The sequence below is a fragment of the Salvelinus namaycush genome, chromosome 10 (genome assembly GCF_016432855.1).
Source record: "Salvelinus namaycush isolate Seneca chromosome 10, SaNama_1.0, whole genome shotgun sequence".
Taxonomy (NCBI): Eukaryota; Metazoa; Chordata; class Actinopteri; order Salmoniformes; family Salmonidae; genus Salvelinus; species Salvelinus namaycush.
This window is the reverse complement of record NC_052316.1, coordinates 47,508,539-47,524,456: the sequence shown is the minus strand read 5'-3', so window position 1 is coordinate 47,524,456 and position 15,918 is coordinate 47,508,539. Positions and strand designations below refer to the sequence as shown.

At 46.2% G+C, this 15,918-nt stretch overlaps 1 protein-coding gene across 2 annotated transcripts in view; it reads left to right on the top strand.

Annotated features, from left to right (window-relative positions):
* Positions 1-15,353, top strand: part of LOC120054575 (ras-related protein Rab-6B) — a 129,847-nt gene extending 114,494 nt beyond the window's left edge. For both annotated transcript variants that reach the window (XM_039002028.1, XM_039002027.1), the window contains one exon: positions 15,289-15,353. In XM_039002028.1, the coding sequence (XP_038857956.1) occupies positions 15,289-15,353 (65 nt within the window). The remainder of the gene's footprint in view (positions 1-15,288) is intronic.
* Positions 15,354-15,918: the final 565 nt, after the last annotated feature.

Below are 15,918 nucleotides of genomic sequence, written 5' to 3'. Positions count from 1 at the left end.
GAGAACAGAGCGGAACAGAGTAGGACGAGAACAGAGCGGAACAGAACAGGACGAGAATAGAGCAGGAAGATAACAGAGTAGGAAGAGAACAGAGCAGAGCAGGAAGAGAACAGAGCAGAGCAGGAAGAGAACAGAACCGAGCAGGAAGAGAACAGAACAGGAAGAGAACAGAGTAGGAAGAGAACAGAGCAGAGCAGGAAGAGAACAGAGCAGAGCAGGAAGAGAACAGAGCAGAGCAGGAAGAGAATAGAACAGAGCAGGAAGAGAACAGAGCAGGAAGAGAACAGAGCAGGAAGAGAACAGAGCAGGAAGAGAACAGAGCAGGAAGAGAACAGAGCAGGAAGAGAACAGAGCAGGAAGAGAACAGAGTAGGAAGAGAACAGAGTAGGAAGAGAACAGAGCAGGAAGGGAACAGAGCAGAGCAGGAAGGGAACAGAGCAGAGCAGGAAGGGAACAGAGCAGAGCAGGAAGGGAACAGAGCAGAGCAGGAAGAGAACCGAGCAGGAAGAGAACCGAGCAGGAAGAGAATAGAGTAGGAAGAGAACAGAGTAGGAAGAGAACAGAGCAGGAACAGAGCAGAGCAGGAAGAGAACCGAGCAGGAAGAGAACAGAGCAGGAAGAGAATAGAACAGAGCAGGAAGAGAACAGAGCAGAGCAGGAAGAGAACAGAGCAGAGCAGGAAGAGAACAGAGCAGAGCAGGAAGAGAACAGAGCAGAGCAGGAAGAGAATAGAACCGAGCAGGAAGAGAACAGAGTAGGAGGATACACACATTAAAATGAAATAGATTTTTCATAAATCACCTGCTGTTACCATAGAGATGCAGCCTAAAATGGGGGTGGTGTTGGGGATGGGGGGGGTGTTGGGGATGGGGGGGTGTTCTACTATTGCTGTCAAGGCCTGAGGCACAAACCTCCTCTCTGAATTTCTGTGGAGCAGTCTCTTCCCTCGCTTTAGGCCCTGGCCTGCATCTCATCTCCTCTGCAGAGCAGCAGAGAGGAGAGACAATGAGGATGGGCTCCATGCAACGCAGGATTCTGACAGAAAAAGGGTCGTCCATGTTAGGAAAACAGCCTGGCATCTATCCTGGCACCTCTGTGTCCTGGGATGTGTCCCCAAAGGCCCCTGATTCCCTATATAGTGCACTACTTTAGACCAGGACCTATTCCCTATATAGTGCACTACTTTAGACCACAGCCATATTCCCTATATAGTGCACTACTTTAGACCACAGCCATATTCCCTATTGGGTGCACTACTTTAGACCAGGACCTATTCCCTATATAGTGCACTACTTTAGACCACAGCCATATTCCCTATATAGTGCACTACTTTAGACCAGAGCCCTATTCCCTATATAGTGCACTACTTTAGACCACAGTCATATTCCCTATTGGGTGCACTACTTTAGACCAGGACCTATTCCCTATATAGTGCACTACTTTACTACAGAGCCCTTACCTCTAGTCTAAAGTAGTGCACTATATAGGGAATAGGTCCTGGTCTAAAGTAGTGCACTATATATGGAATAGGTCCTAGTCTAAAGTAGTGCACTATATAGGGAATATGGTGGCATTAAGGAAACAACCCTGGTTAGCTTTCATTTGAACTGTTTATAAATTAACCAAATCAAATGTTATTTGGTGTAGACCTTACAGTGAAATGCTTACTTACAAACTCTTAACCAACAATGCAGTTTAAAAAAAAAATCCCTGAAAAAGTAAGAAATAAAAGTAACAAGTAATTAAAGAGCAGCAGTAAAATAACAATAACGAGACTATATACAGGGGGTACCGGTACAGAGTCAATGTGGAGGCTATATACAGGGTATTACGGTACAGAGTCAATGTGGAGGCTATATACAGGGGGTACCAGTACAGAGTCAATGTGGAGGCTATATACAGGGGGTACCGGTACAGAGTCAATGTGGAGGCTATATACAGGGGGTACCGGTACAGAGTCAATGTGGAGGCTATATACAGGGGGGTACCGGTACAGAGTCAATGTGGAGGCTATATACAGGGGGTACCGGTACAGAGTCAATGTGGAGGCTATATACAGGGTGTACCGGTACAGAGTCAATGTGGAGGCTATATACAGGGTGTTACGGTACAGAGTCAATGTGGAGGCTATATACAGGGTATTACGGTACAGAGTCAATGTGGAGGCTATATACAGGGTATTACGGTACAGAGTCAATGTGGAGGCTATATACAGGGGGTACCAGTACAGAGTCAATGTGGAGGCTATATACAGGGGGTACCAGTACAGAGTCAATGTGGAGGCTATATACAGGGGGTACCAGTACAGAGTCAATGTGGAGGCTATATACAGGGGGTACCAGTACAGAGTCAATGTGGAGGCTATATACAGGGGGTACCGTTACAGAGTCAATGTGGAGGCTATATACAGGGGGTACCGGTACAGAGTCAATGTGGAGGCTATATACAGGGTGTTACGGTACAGAGTCAATGTGGAGGCTATATACAGGAGGTACCAGTACAGAGTCAATGTGGAGGCTATATACAGGGGGTATCGGTACAGAGTCAATGTGGAGGCTATATACAGGGGGTATCGGTACAGAGTCAATGTGGAGGCTATATACAGGGGGTATCGGTACAGAGTCAATGTGGAGGCTATATACAGGGGGTACCGGTACAGAGTCATTGCGGAGGCTACATACAGGGGGGTACCGGTACAGAGTCAATGTGGAGGCTATATACAGGGGGTACCGGTACAGAGTCAATGTGGAGGCTATATACAGGGGGTACCGGTACAGAGTCAATGTGGAGGCTATATACAGGGGGTATCGGTACAGAGTCAATGTGGAGGCTATATACAGGGGGTACCGGTACAGAGTCATTGCGGAGGCTACATACAGGGGGGTACCGGTACAGAGTCAATGTGGAGGCTATATACAGGGGGTACCGGTACAGAGTCAATGTGGAGGCTATATACAGGGGGGTACCAGTACAGAGTCAATGTGGAGGCTATATACAGGGGGTACCAGTACATAGTCAATGTGGAGGCTATATACAGGGGGTACTGGTACAGAGTCAATGTGGAGGCTATATACAGGGGGTACCGGTACAGAGTCAATGTGGAGGCTATAGCCAGGGGGGTATATATTGACTCTGACTCTGTACCGGTACCCCCTGTATATAGCCTCCACATTGACTCTGTACTGGTACCTCCTGTATATAGCCTCCACATTGACTCTGTACCGCAACACCCTGTATATAGCCTCCACCATGACTCTGTACTGGTACCCCCTGTATATAGCCTCCACATTGACTCTGTACTGGTACCCCCTGTATATAGCCTCCACATTGACTCTGTACTGGTACCTCCTGTATATAGCCTCCACATTGACTCTGTACCGTAACACCCTGTATATAGCCTCCACATTGACTCTGTACCGGTACCCCCTGTATATAGCCTCCACATTGACTCTGTAACGGTACCCCCTGTATATAGCCTCCACATTGACTCTGTACTGGTACCCCCTGTATATAGCCTCCACATTGACTCTGTACCGGTACCCCCTGTATATAGCCTCCACATTGACTCTGTACCGATACCCCCTGTATATAGCCTCCACATTGACTCTGTACCGGTACCCCCTGTATATAGCCTCCACATTGACTCTGTACCGGTACCCCCTGTATATAGCCTCCACATTGACTCTGTACCGATACCCCCTGTATATAGCCTCCACATTGGCTCTGTACCGATACCCCCTGTATATAGCCTCCACATTGACTCTGTACCGGTACCCCCTGTATATAGCCTCCACATTGACTCTGTACCGGTACCCCCCTGTATATAGTCTCCACATTGACTCTGTACCGGTACCCCCTGTATATAGCCTCCACATTGACTCTGTACCGGTACCCCCTGTATATAGCCTCCACATTGACTCTGCACCCTGTATATAGCCTCCACATTGACTCTGTACCGGTACCCCCTGTATATAGCCTCCACATTGACTCTGTACCGATACCCCCTGTATATAGCCTCCACATTGACTCTGTACCGGTACCCCCTGTATATAGCCTCCACATTGACTCTGTACCGGTACCCCCTGTATATAGCCTCCACATTGACTCTGTACCGGTACCCCCTGTATATAGCCTCCACATTGACTCTGCACCCTGTACCTCCTGTATATAGCCTCCACATTGACTCTGTACCGGTACCCCCTGTATATAGCCTCCACATTGACTCTGTAACGGTACCCCCTGTATACAGCCTCCACATTGACTCTGTACCGTAACACCCTGTATATAGCCTCCACATTGACTCTGTACCATAACACCCTGTATATAGCCTCCACATTGACTCTGTACTGGTACCCCCTGTATATAGCCTCCACATTGACTCTGTACTGGTACCCCCCTGTATATAGCCTCCACATTGACTCTGTACCGTAACACCCTGTATATAGCCTCCACATTGACTCTGTACCCCCTGTATATAGCCTCCACATTGACTCTGTACCGGTACCCCCTGTGTATAGCCTCCACATTGACTCTGTACCTGTACCCCCTGTATATAGCCTCCACATTGACTCTGTACCGTAACACCCTGTATATAGCCTCCACATTGACTCTGTACCGTAACACCCTGTATATAGCCTCCACATTGACTCTGTACCGGTACCCCCTGTATATAGCCTCCACATTGACTCTGTACCGGTACCCCCCTGTATATAGCGTCCGCATTGACTCTGTACCGGTACCCCTGTATATAGCCTCCACATTGACTCTGTACTGGTACCCCCTGTATATAGCCTCCACATTGACTCTGTACCGGTACCCCCTGTATATAGCCTCCACATTGACTCTGTACCGGTACCCCCTGTATATAGCCTCCACATTGACTCTGTACCGGTACCCCCTGTATATAGCCTCCACATTGACTCTGTACCGGTACCCCCTGTATATAGCCTCCACATTGACTCTGTACCCGTACCCCCTGTATATAGCCTCCACATTGACTCTGCACCCTGTACCTCCTGTATATAGCCTCCACATTGACTCTGTACCGGTACCCCCTGTATATAGCCTCCAAATTGACTCTGTACCGGTACCCCCTGTATGTGGAGGCTATATACAGGGGGTACCGGTACAGAGTCAATGTGGAGGCTATATACAGGGTGTTACGGTACAGAGTCAATGTGGAGGCTATATACAGGGGGGTACCAGTACAGAGTCAATGTGGAGGCTATATACAGGGGGTACCAGTACAGAGTCAATGTGGAGGCTATATACAGGGTGTTACGGTACAGAGTCAATGTGGAGGCTATATACAGGGGGTACAGGTACAGAGTCAATGTGGAGGCTATACACAGGGGGTACCAGTACAGAGTCAATGTGGAGGCTATATACAGGGGGTACCAGTACAGAGTCAATGTGGAGGCTATATACAGGGGGTACCAGTACAGAGTCAATGTGGAGGCTATATACAGGGGGTACCGGTACAGAGTCAATGTGGAGGCTATATACAGGGGGTATCGGTACAGAGTCAATGTGGAGGCTATATACAGGGGGTACCGGTACAGAGTCAATGTGGAGGCTATATACAGGGGGTACCGGTACAGAGTCAATGTGGAGGCTATATACAGGGGGTATCGGTACAGAGTCAATGTGGAGGCTATATACAGGGGGTACCGGTTCAGAGTCAATGTGGAGGCTATATACAGGGTGCAGAGTCAATGTGGAGGCTATATACAGGGGGTACCGGTACAGAGTCAATGTGGAGGCTATATACAGGGGGTACCGGTACAGAGTCAATGTGGAGACTATATACAGGGGGGTACCGGTACAGAGTCAATGTGGAGGCTATATACAGGGGGTACCGGTACAGAGTCAATGTGGAGGCTATATACAGGGGGTATCGGTACAGAGCCAATGTGGAGGCTATATACAGGGGGTATCGGTACAGAGTCAATGTGGAGGCTATATACAGGGGGTATCGGTACAGAGTCAATGTGGAGGCTATATACAGGGGGTATCGGTACAGAGTCAATGTGGAGGCTATATACAGGGGGTACCGGTACAGAGTCATTGCGGAGGCTACATACAGGGGGGTACCGGTACAGAGTCAATGTGGAGGCTATATACAGGGGGTACCGGTACAGAGTCAATGTGGAGGCTATATACAGGGGGTACCGGTACAGAGTCAATGTGGAGGCTATATACAGGGGGTATCGGTACAGAGTCAATGTGGAGGCTATATACAGGGGGTACCGGTACAGAGTCATTGCGGAGGCTACATACAGGGGGGTACCGGTACAGAGTCAATGTGGAGGCTATATACAGGGGGTACCGGTACAGAGTCAATGTGGAGGCTATATACAGGGGGTACCGGTACAGAGTCAATGTGGAGGCTATATACAGGGGGTACCGGTACAGAGTCAATGTGGAGGCTATATACAGGGGGTATCGGTACAGAGCCAATGTGGAGGCTATATACAGGGGGTATCGGTACAGAGTCAATGTGGAGGCTATATACAGGGGCTACCGGTACAGAGTCAATGTGGAGGCTATATACAGGGGGTACCGGTACAGAGTCAATGTGGAGGCTATATACAGGGGGTATCGGTACAGAGTCAATGTGGAGGCTATATACAGGGGGTACCGGTACAGAGTCAATGTGGAGGCTATATACAGGGTGCAGAGTCAATGTGGAGGCTATATACAGGGGGTACCGGTACAGAGTCAATGTGGAGGCTATATACAGGGGGTACCGGTACAGAGTCAATGTGGAGACTATATACAGGGGGGTACCGGTACAGAGTCAATGTGGAGGCTATATACAGGGGGTACCGGTACAGAGTCAATGTGGAGGCTATATACAGGGGGTATCGGTACAGAGCCAATGTGGAGGCTATATACAGGGGGTATCGGTACAGAGTCAGTGTGGAGGCTATATACAGGGGGTATCGGTACAGAGTCAATGTGGAGGCTATATACAGGGGGTATCGGTACAGAGTCAATGTGGAGGCTATATACAGGGGGTACCGGTACAGAGTCATTGCGGAGGCTATATACAGGGGGGTACCGGTACAGAGTCAATGTGGAGGCTATATACAGGGGGTACCGGTACAGAGTCAATGTGGAGGCTATATACAGGGGGTACCGGTACAGAGTCAATGTGGAGGCTATATACAGGGGGTACCGGTACAGAGTCAATGTGGAGGCTATATACAGGGGGTACCGGTACAGAGTCAATGTGGAGGCTATATACAGGGGGTATCGGTACAGAGTCAATGTGGAGGCTATATACAGGGGGTACCGGTATAGAGTCAATGTGGAGGCTATATACAGGGGGTACCGGTACAGAGTCAATGTGGAGGCTATATACAGGGGGTACCGGTACAGAGTCAATGTGGAGGCTATATACAGGGGGTATCGGTACAGAGTCAATGTGGAGGCTATATACAGGGGGTACCGGTACAGAGTCAATGTGGAGGCTATATACAGGGGGTATCGGTACAGAGTCAATGTGGAGGCTATATACAGGGTGTTACGGTACAGAGTCAATGTGGAGGCTATATACAGGGGGTACCGGTACAGAGTCAATGTGGAGGCTATATACAGGGGCTACCGGTACAGAGTCAATGTGAAGGCTATATACAGGGGGTACCGGTACAGAGTCAATGTGGAGGCTATATACAGGGGCTACCGGTACAGAGTCAATGTGGAGGCTATATACAGGGGCTACCGGTACAGAGTCAATGTGAAGGCTATATACAGGGGGTACCGGTACAGAGTCAATGTGGAGGCTATATACAGGGGGTACCAGTACAGAGTCAATGTGGAGGCTATATACAGGGGGTACAAGGTGCAGAGTCAATGTGGAGGCTATATACAGGGGGTACAAGGTGCAGAGTCAATGTGGAGGCTATATACAGGGGGTACAAGTTGCAGAGTCAATGTGCGGGGGCACCGGTTAGTCGAGGTAATTGAGGTAATATGTACATGTAGGTAAAATTATTAAAGTGACTATGCGTAGGAAATAACAGAGAATAGCAGCAGCGTATAAGAGGGGGGGGGTTGCAAATAGTCTGGTTGCCATTTGATTAGCTGTTCAGGAGTCTTATGGCTTGGGGGTAGAAGCTGTTTAGAAGTCTCTTGGACCTAGACTTGGTGCTCCGGTACCGCTTGCAGCTGTAGAACTTTTTGAGGATGTGAGGACCCATGCCGAATCTTTTCAGTCTCCTGAGGGGTAATAGGTTTTGTCGTGCCCTCTTCACGACTGTCTTGGTGTGCTTGGACTATGTTAGTCTTTGAATTCGTGATCTATGAATTTAAAACATTTTTGTCCTCCATTCAACCCATGTTTTTTTTTTTTATAACAGACAGGGCTGTTGGCTGATAAAGCATGTGTGACTCCATACAGTCAGTGGAACGTCAACATCAAAACACCTCGCCCTTTCTCTGTATAAATACTTCTATGACATTGCCGGTATAATCTACTGCAGCCGGGCTCATTAGTAAACGCATGCGGAGGCTAATCTGGAGTCTACTGATGTCGCTACAGCAGAGCACCTCAAAGCCCTCAGTCACCTTTTAATATCCTTCTGCCCTGATAACACAATACATCATGGAAAGCATGACTTTCTAGTCTCTACCTCCTCCATAAGCATTACTTTATAGCCCCTCTACCCTTCCATAATCATTACTTTATACCCTCCCCCCACCCCTCCATGAGCATTACTTTATACCCCCCCTACCCCTCCATAATCATTACTTTATACCCCCCCTACCCTTCCATAAGCATTACTTTATACCCCCTCTACCCCCTCCATAAGCATTACTTTATACCCCCCCTACCCCTCCATGAGCATTACTTTATACCCCCTCCATAAGCATTACTTTATACCCCCCCTACCCCCTCCATGAGCATTACTTTATACCCCTCCATGAGCATTACTTTATACCCCCCCTACCCCTCCATAAGCATTACTTTATACCCCCTCTACCCCCTCCATGAGCATTACTTTATACCCCTCCATAAGCATTACTTTATACCCCCTCTACCCCCTCCATGAGCATTACTTTATACCCCTCCATGAGCATTACTTTATACCCCTCCTACCCCCTCCATAAGCATTACTTTATACCCCCCCTACCCCTCCATAAGCATTACTTTATACCCCCCCTACCCCTCCATAAGCATTACTTTATACCCCCCCTACCCCTCCATAAGCATTACTTTATACTCCCCCTACCCCTCCATAAGCATTACTTTATACCCCCCCTACCCCTCCATAAGCATTACTTTATACCCCCTCTACCCCTCCATAATCATTACTTTATACCCCCCTACCCCAGCATTACTTTATACCCCTCCTACCCCCTCCATAATCATTACTTTATACCCCCCCACCCCTCCATAAGCATTACTTTATACCCCCCCTACCCCTCCATAAGCATTACTTTATACCCCCTCTACCCCTCCATAAGCATTACTTTATACCCCCCTACCCCAGCATTACTTTATACCCCTCCTACCCCCTCCATAATCATTACTTTATACCCCCCCTACCCCTCCATAAGCATTACTTTATACCCCCTCTACCCCTCCATAAGCATTACTTTATACCCCCCTACCCCAGCATTACTTTATACCCCTTCTACCCCCTTCATAATCAGGACCATCCAGCCGGTGGCAGATCTGACTGAATCTGACCTTCGCACCGATCTGCGTCACAAACTGATTTTCTGCTTCTCTCCCATAGCTCTGCCCATAGTTAATGTTGCTATTACAGGTCAAGTGTGTGAGCAGTTCGTGGGTAAAGTGAAGACAGATTGAGCAAGGTGCTGAAAGCTAACAAGCTAGCAGTTAATTCCGTGGCTATACATTGCATTCGGAAAGTATTCAGACCCCTTGATTTTTTCCACATTTTGTTAAGCAACAGCCTTATTCTAAAATTGATTCAATTGTCCCCGCCACCCACGTCAATCAACACACAATACCCCAGTCTGAGGTACTGAGCGCTCTGGAGCAGGTTTTCATCAAGGATCTCTCTATACTTTGCTCCGTTCATCTTTCCCTCAAATCTGACTATTCTCACAGTCCCTGCAGCTGAAAAACACCCCTACAAAACACCCCTACAAAACACCCCTACAAAACACCCCCTCCAATGTTGACTGGCATAATAGCCGATACCAGTGTTTTAATTAGTTCATTGATTAGTTATTCCCATGCCATAGCAATTAGTCTCCACACATGATTTCATTAGTGACCTGTGAGAGATATATTCTCCTACAGGTAACATACTCTGTCCTCAGAATCTCTGGCATTCAAGAAAAGTTACAATTTACACAAAAGTGTTAAACTCGGTTTCCTTGATAATGGTTTCCAGCATATTATGGGCAGAACTTCACTGAAAAGCAAAAACATTTGTATATTCTAATTCTATTTGCAGAATACCTTATGTGACTTGTTTCTGGGAACAAAGTGGCACTGTAAAAAAAAAAAAAAAAAAATGAACACAGTTTAGCAACAATGGATAAGTCTGCCCTCCTCTTCCTCACCAGTACAGTTAGAAACATTCGTTATAGTATTGGGGACAAAGTGATTTTCCTCCTCGGTTTCTCTCAGCTATGGGGACAGGTCATCAGCCGGGAACCACCTGTAAAAAAAAAAAAAAAAAGGAGCACAAATTATGCGATGGTTAGCTTTGGCCGTCTTTCCTTCCAGTTCTCTGCTGCCAATGACTGGAACGAACTACAAAAATCTCTGAAACTGGAAACACTTATCTCCCCCACTAGCTTTAAGCACCAGCTGTCAGAGCAGCTCATAGATCACTGCACCTGTAAATAGCCCATCTATAATTTAGCCCAAACAACTACCTCTTCCCCTACTGTATTTATTTATTTTGCTCCTTTGCACCCCATTATTTCTATCTTTACTTTGCACATTCTTCCACTGCAAATCAACCATTCCAGTGTTTTACTTGCTATATTGTATTTACTTCGCCACCATGGCCTTTTTTTTGCCTTCACCTCCCTTATCTCACCTCATTGTATATATACTTATTTTTCTACTGTATTATTGACTGTATGTTTTGTTTATTCCATGTGTAACTCTACTTTTGTTATTGTTCACTGTACGCTTCAACTATTAATTCACTCAAATGTACCCAAGTAGGGTCTTATTGAATAGTTTTTACACAAGTAGAAATAAAACATTAACCCACTGTTGCCCTTTAGGACCAAGAATGAGGAACACTGAACTAGACTCAACACTATTGTAGAAGAGGTCAGTCTAATGCATTAAGGCCGGTCCAGGGGAAAATGATTCACCACCCTTCTCCCCCGCCATAGATTTATTTTTTTATTTCACCTTTATTTAACCAGGTAGGCTAGTTGAGAACAAGTTCTCATTTGCGACTTGGCCAAGATCAAGCATAGCAATTCGACACAAACAACAACACAGAGTTACACATGGAATAAACAAAACATACAGTCAATAATACAGTAGAAAAATAAATATATATACAATGTGAGCAAATGAGGTGAGATAAGGGAGGTAAAGGCAAAAAAAAGGCCATGGTGGTGAAGTAAATACAATATAGCAAGTAAAACACTGGAATGGTAGATTTGCAGTGGAAGAATGTGCAAAGTAGAGATAGAAATAATGGGGTGCAAAGGAGCAAAATAAATAAATAAATACAGTAGGGGAAGAGGTAGTTGTTTGGGCTAAATTATAGATGGGCTATGTACAGGTGCAGTAATCTGTGAGGTGCTCTGACAGCTGGTGCTTAAAGCTAGTGAGGGAGATAAGTGTCTCCAGTTTCAGAGATTTTTGTAGTTCATTCCAGTCATTGGCAGCAGAGAACTGGAAGGAAAGACGACCAAAGGAGGAATTGGCTTTGGGGGTGACCGGTGAGATATACCTGCTGGAGCGCGTGCTACGGTGACCAGCGAGCTGAGATAAGCCGAGCCTTTACCTAGCAGAGACTTGTAGATAACCTGTAGCCCGTGGGTTTGGTGACGAGTACGAAGCGAGGGCCAACCAACGAGAGCGTACAGGTTGCAGTGGTGGGTAGTATATGGGGCTTCGGTGACAAAACGGATGGCACTGTGATAGACTGCATCCAGTTTGTTGAGTAGAGTGTTGGAGGCTATTTTATAGATGACATCACCGAAGTCGAGGATCGGTAGGATGGTCAGTTTTACGAGGGTATGTTTGGCAGCATGAGTGAAGGATGCTTTGTTGCGATATAGGAAGCCGATTCTAGATTTAATTTTGTATTGGAGACGCTTAATAGAATGCCCACTATGACTTCCTGGTCCTCTACCTCCTCAATAGAATGCCCACTATGACTTCCTGGTCCACTACCTCCTCAATAGAATGCCCACTATGACTTCCTGGTCCTCTACCTCCTCAATAGAATGCCCACTATGACTTCCTGGTCCTCTACCTCAATAGAATGCCCACTATGACTTCCTGGTCCACTACCTCCTCAATAGAATGCCCACTATGACTTCCTGGTCCTCTACCTCAATAGAATGCCCACTATGACTTCCTGGTCCTCTACCTCCTCAATAGAATGTCCACTATGACTTCCTGGTTCTCTTCCTCCTCAATAGGATGTCCACTACAGAATGGTTAACATGACTTCCTGGTTCTCTTCCTCCTCAATAGAACGCACTACAGAATGGTTAACATGACTTCCTGTGTGGCTAGTCATCCCTCCTCATCTGAAGGTTATAGGCCTTCTCTGGAACAGACTTCCTGCAGGACTCAGTCTTCCCTAACCCAGACTGCTGGTGCAGTCACCAGGGGCCACAGGGCTCCTTTGCAATGGTAGTATGTGTCATTGGGATGGGGGATTCTGATTGGCCGATCCTCTGGAAATGTCCAGGCATATGTGATGTTAGCAGGACGTCCTTCAGATGACATTTAACAGGACTCAATGACATACCAGACACATACACACACATACACAAACGACACGCACATGCAGACACAACACGTGAACACAAACACACACATACACGAACGACACACACATGCACACACAATACGTGAACACACACACACACACACATACACAAACGACACGCACATGCACACACAGGCACAACAGGTGAACACAGACACACAGACACCACTGGTGCCATGGAAACCGTCCTGCCATGGCCTCCAAGGAGCGTGTCATTTGGGTGTGTATATAACCTGCCGGGGGGAGGAGGCTCGCTCCCAAATGGAACCCTATTGTCTATACCGGACCCTTATCACAAGTAAGCGCGCTATACAATGGGATGCCATTGGGGACACAGGCAGAGAGACAGGAGAATGATGTCATATATCAGACATGGGGGTGGCTGGCTGTGAGCTCATTTAATGAAGAGATGATATACAACCAATGGGCTATTAGAAGTCTCTCCAGTTCCTTCAGTATTTTCTTGAAGAATGCTGTTGTTTTTCTTACTGTGTGTATTGAATGTAGCTAATATATATTACAGGAAAGAGACCTATCTTAAAATCTCTTTAAACGGGTGTGATTTACTCCGTTCCACTAATGGTTGTTACAGTAAACAAGATGGAAGCAGGCAAATCTTTACCGCATTGATTTTAAGCTCACTTAAAAAAAAAAGGGCTCTATCAAGAGTTACAGCGTGATTTGAAATGTACATAAAAGGCAACGTTTCCCGTGTTCAGCGGAGGCTGCAGATGTCGGCTCCAAAAAGGAAATTACCTCATATTTCTATTTCCTGTAAGGCTTCAGCGATCCAGATGGAATAGAGTCCTAAACCTTATTAAAGTAGTAGGAGCTCTGTGTTCCACAGGAGGACAATATGTTGGATGGTTCCTACGTGGTCCTGTTCACGCCCTTATGCATCGCTGCCTTGAAAATGGTACGGCTGTAGTAGTAGATGTATGAACAACAGCACCACCTAGTGCCATAGAGGTCATACTGCAGTGACACGTTAGAACAGTACCATGTTATGACAATAGAGAGCAGTAGATACGAGTTTCGGACACACCTTTGCTACGTCCCAAATGGCACCCCATTCCCTACATAGTGAACTACTTTAGACCAGAGCCCTAACACCCTATTCCCTATATAGTGAACTACTTTAGACCAGAGCCCTAACACCCCATTCCCTATATAGTGAACTACTTTAGACCAGAGCCCTAACACCCTATTCCCTATATAGTGCACTACTTTAGACCAGAGTCCTAACACCCTATTCCCTATATAGTGCACTACTTTTGGTCGAAAGTAGTGCACTGAAGAGAATAGGGTTCCATTTGTGTTACATTGGTGTCCAGCTGTAGGATTGAGAAGAGCTACTGGTCAAGGAGAAGACTTGGACTATGATAGGAGACACACAGAAACACAGAGTAACACACACTGTCACAAACACACACACTGTAACACAGACACACACTGTCACAGACACACACACAGACACACACTGTAACACAGACACACACTGTAACACAGACACACTGTAACACAGACACACTAACACAGACACACTGTAACACAGACACACACACACACACACACTGTAACACAGACACACTGTAACACAGACACACTGTAACACAGACACACACACACACACACACACACTGTAACACAGACACACTGTAACACAGACACACACACACACTGTAACAGACACACACTGTAACACAGACACACTGTAACACAGACACACACACACACACACACACACACTGTAACACAGACACACTGTAACACAGACACACACACACACACACACTGTAACAGACACACACTGTAACACAGACACACACACACACACTGTAACAGACACACACTGTAACACAGACACACTAACACAGACACACACACACACACACTGTAACACAGACACACTGTAACACAGACACACTGTAACACAGACACACACACACACACACACTGTAACACAGACACACACACACACACTGTAACAGACACACACTGTAACACAGACACACTAACACAGACACACAGACACACACACACATGTTTTTATTCTTGCATTGTTTGTATCATTGTACTTTAAATTTGTGTGACTTGTCAAGTTTTGTGTTTTTTGGTGGACCTCTGCAAAAGCTCATGTGGATTCAAATAAACAAATATTTAATTCCTTAAAATTAGGTTAAGGTAAGGGTCAGGGTTAGGTTAAGGTCAGTTTCAGATTTTGGCTAGTCGGTTTAAGGGTCAGCTGTGTCTCTATAGGTCTGTCCTACTGGTTAACTTGTTTGCAAATGTGTTTCCAAAGCTTCCTTAACTATCTTTTCCCCAGTGATTGACATCAAGCTGGACAAACCACAGGAGCCTCCAACCACTGAAGGCGGGTGCTCCTGTTAAATCCCAACACCTGATTGGTGCATCTTCATCTCCACATGCTTGTGTTGGTTCGCCTCCAATAGAGCTTTCAGATTGGAATTTATTTTAATACTGGTCATCAGTTGGAAACTAGCGTTAGGTACATTTCAGTTGTAAAATAGGGTACTTTATTAAAGGAATTGCCAAAAAAGTCTTAAACATTTACAAAATGATCAACAACAAAAAACTTAACCCTCTCAAACATGTGAACTATACTTTTTTGGGGGAAAAAGTAGAATGGTAGGTCATTTTTTTTTTCTTTTATATTTTTGTATATTAAAAGAAATGCTTTGAAAAGTTGCATATGACCAAGTTCTCCCCTTGTATGTATGACCAATGGCACCCTATTTCCTATGTAGTGCACTACTTTTAGACCATAGCCCTATGGCACTAGGGTATAGGGTGTCATTGGGATGGAAGGAGTCCAGTGGCTAGACAGAGGGCACACTATTCCCAAATGTAGTGACCCCTAGTGCTCTGATCAAAAGTAGTGCACTATATAGGGAATAGGGTACTCATCTGGATGCTTGTAAATCTAGCATGCATG